Source organism: Protobothrops mucrosquamatus, unplaced genomic scaffold (genome assembly GCF_001527695.2).
Source record: "Protobothrops mucrosquamatus isolate PMUCROS unplaced genomic scaffold, P.Mucros_1.0 scaffold7060, whole genome shotgun sequence".
Lineage (NCBI taxonomy): Eukaryota > Metazoa > Chordata > Lepidosauria > Squamata > Viperidae > Protobothrops > Protobothrops mucrosquamatus.
In genome coordinates this window covers 3,330-6,931 of record NW_015392869.1, presented here as the reverse complement: position 1 = coordinate 6,931, position 3,602 = coordinate 3,330, and the positions used below count along the sequence as shown (strand labels likewise).

The 3,602-nt window shown below is 38.0% G+C and overlaps 1 protein-coding gene across 1 annotated transcript in view; it reads right to left on the bottom strand.

Moving 5' to 3' along the window:
• Positions 1-2,592, bottom strand: part of LOC107300434 (dmX-like protein 2) — a gene marked incomplete at both ends in the record, with an annotated part of 14,542 nt that extends 11,950 nt beyond the window's left edge. Inside the window, 3 exons of the mRNA XM_015829763.1 lie at positions 558-675; positions 1,961-2,162; positions 2,507-2,592. Coding sequence (XP_015685249.1) covers positions 558-675; positions 1,961-2,162; positions 2,507-2,592 — 406 coding nt within the window. The remainder of the gene's footprint in view (positions 1-557; positions 676-1,960; positions 2,163-2,506) is intronic.
• Positions 2,593-3,602: the final 1,010 nt, after the last annotated feature.

The following is a 3,602-nucleotide window of genomic DNA, read 5'->3' as shown; positions in this document are numbered from 1 at the left end:
TTATTCCAGCTTGCAGGACTGGCCTAGGGTAATTTTTAGGGGGGTTTTAATTATATTTTAAATTCGACAAATATTTAATATTCTTTTTAATTAATTTTAAATTTGTATTGTTTTGTATGTATTTTAAATAGATTGTCAGCCGCCCTGAGTCCTACGGGAGAAGGGCGGGATATAAATTCAAATATAAATAAAAAATAAAAAATAAAATAAAATTTGCAACAGGAGGAACAGAGCAAAACCATGACAAAACTTTCTGAAGATTGCTGGAATACTTTTTTTAAAAAAATAAATAAATTATAGGATGTCAGTGCCAAGTAGAGATCCTCAGATATTGAAATCCAGGGAGAATAAATGCTTTTAATGGAAAATATGCTCAAGCCCATTTCCTCTTTTATAATCTAACAAGGAAGACCCAGGATACGGCTGCATTATGTCCCAAAATATAATGGAATGTATGGCCGAAACAAAATGTAAATGAGTAGAAATTGATATAAATAAGAGTAACACAAAACGTCGCTGGAAAAACAGAACTTAACACTTGGATTTCTTTCACTAACCTCACTTTGCTTTCTCTTCTTGGTGAATGTGTATCGAATGAAAATATCCTGCAATAATTCTTGTTTCACCAGAAAATGCCACAATCTCTTAGCTGGCAATGCTGAATAATCTTTTGATCTGTGAGTTGGTGGGAAGAAGGGAAAGTATTTTATTTCTTTAATCAGGTCAAGAACAGATGGAATCAGAAAAAAAAATCACTGTTACAAACAGTCACAAATTCTTAAAATGGATTGTCTTGTATTTATTTTTTTCCTGTAAAAAACACCGTTTCCTCTTTGGAAATGTCTCTTCTAAGAAGCTGTCATCTGCTGCTAAGCGTGACATTAATTCCCTGGAAATAATTAGGCCTAAAACTCAGAATCCTGGCTGCACAAGATTAAGAAGGTTGCTATTTTCAAAAACGATCAAAGCTGGCAAGTACATTCTAAGCATTCCCAGAACAGAATTGGCTATTAGAGTTTCCAGTGACTTTAATGAGCTGTATTCATTAAATAATGTCTTTGCATCTGCTAGAGAAAGAATTAAGTTAGTGCAAGTTGAGTGTTAAAGTGTTATGGACAACCAAGAGCAATGTTTCCCCATCTGGCACCCTCCTGAGACCCCCGTGCTTCTCACAGAAGGGTCAAAAGTCATGCTAACTGACCACAGTGATCTAAGACTATGATCATTGGAGTTCTAGAAGCTCACAAAGGTGCTTTCCCAAAAGGCAACTGGACTTTCTTGGTTTTTCCTCTTGGAAAATGTTTTGCTTCTCATCCAAGAAGTTTCTGTAGTCCTCTGAAGAACTGAAGCTGAAGTGAAGCAATGGATGAGAAGCAAAACAGTTGGAGCAGTTCCAAGCAGGATCCACTCCAGACCCAATTATTTCCAGTGAATTGATGACCCTGACGACACAGATAAACTTCAACAACTCTCTGAAAGAATGCAAATGACCAACGGTCTGCAAGGAGTATAAATCCTTCCATTCCCCACCATCCAGCCAGAGCTGAAGAAGCTTCTTGGATGCGAAGTGAAACGCCTTCAGAGAAAAACAAGAAAGTCCAGTTGCCTCGTGAAAAAGCACCTTTGGGATAACTATAATCTGGATGACTGAGAATCTCCATAGAAGTTTAGTTGCCTTTTTGGAAAAGCACCTTTGGGACAACCATGACCTTAGATGATTAAGACTCTCCACAGACATTCCAGAAGCTCCAGTTATTCTAATACATCTGGAGAAGAATGTTTGGAGGCCATGGATTCCCATCAAAGCTTAGAACAGATTTCTCCCATAAGTCCCTTCCAGTTGTGCTGAGAAAATGGCCATAGCCAGCTTGGCTAGGAAATCTGGAACTTGGTAGCCTTGTCACATCTGGAAGACCAACTTCAGATGTCCCCTCCTCCTTTGAAATAAAGCATTTCTTACTTAAATGGTGTGTTTTCAGGATCAACCATTGCTTTGATTCGGGCCGCAGCTGCTCCAGCTCCTATCCCCAGTTCGTGAAAACAAGTATTGATGTAATCTGGTGGGGGACCTTCAAAGCGGTCCATTCTTTCTTGCAGGATCTGTTCCCAATTCTCCAGATTTTTAATCACAGCGGTACCCAGAGGTGATGTGACGGGAAGCTCTGAAACGTGAACATGTTTGTGGTTTGTTTCTCCCAAATAAAACACAAGCACATTTCTGGATACCTCATTTTTGAGGAAGTTTCAAATTCTGCCAACATCTCTGCCTCGCTTTATTTATTTAAGACATTTATACAGCCGCCCATCTTACAGTGAACGTCTTTTCTGTTATTTTGCATTTGTTCTACTTTGCAGTTTCATTTGGTCTTCAGAAGGGCCTTGGGGACGAATATGATTTGTGACGAGGAGAAGTAGACACATTCCATTGAATTCATTATTTTTAATTTCTCGGGTTGAAAAATATAGAGCAAGCGCATCTGATCATCGAAAGCATAATGCAACTCACCAGTTAGTTCTAAGCCGGTAATGGGGAAAAAGTTCTTAATATTGTTCAGAGCAAGTTTGATCATTGCCAAATGGATAAGAGCCCAGCTGCAGAAAAGAAGAAATTTTAAATTTTTATGCAGTGAGGGAGAAGAAAAATTAGATATATGCTGCGTTCAACTTTTATCATCCAACCATATTTTTTAAAAAAAATAATAATAAGAGGGAAGGAATATGTTGAATGTATTGAATATTAATGTTAGGTTATGGCTACTCAAAGGTTGTGCCTTATTTTTGGATGTCCCATCTTTTACAAGCTAATTCAAGTCCTAACTCTATATACTAGGCTTTTCCAAAGTTGTATGATGTATGGACTTCAATTCCCAGAATTCTAGTGTGGCCATTGCTGGGAATTCTGGGAGTTAGTTCCTATCTTTGGAGGGTCCCCAGGATAGGGAACATTAGTGCACCTGTTATTTGGAAAGGGGGTCCCACTTCATTTACTTAAATAATTGCAATCCACTCCCTATTTAGCTGGTAGACTTTCTCCTAAGTGAATATACATTGAATTCACATGTACAATATACAATTTGGTGTTTGTATATAATGCCAACTTTCATAGAAGGATCAAAAAGATATGTTCAATTCACTGTATCTTAACTAAAAATCTAGGTTTTTTTAAAAAAATCATTCTCCACAACTTTGAGGACTGATCATAAGTCTCCTTATTCAACGCTATTATAACTCTGAATGGTAGTTGATAAGCAAGGACTACTTGTACTTGAACTTTCCAACTCCACCCACAAAACTTCAAACAAAATTGCTAGGTGATTCAACTTTGGGACACCTCCCACATTTCCGGGAAAGCCAGTGAAACATGGAATAGTTTGGCTTGGGAAATATTTATGTTTATTCATTGGAAGGAAGGATGGTCTTCAAGTGATATTCCTGTTGTCTATAGGTGTTGTGTTTCCAACTCCTATCACCAAGACAAGACAACACAACAGTGGGCTAGAATGACAAGGGTCAAGGCAACACAAAAGTGGATTAGAATGACAAGGGTCAAGGCAACACAACAGTGGGCTAGAATGACAAAGGTCAAGGCAACACAACAGTGG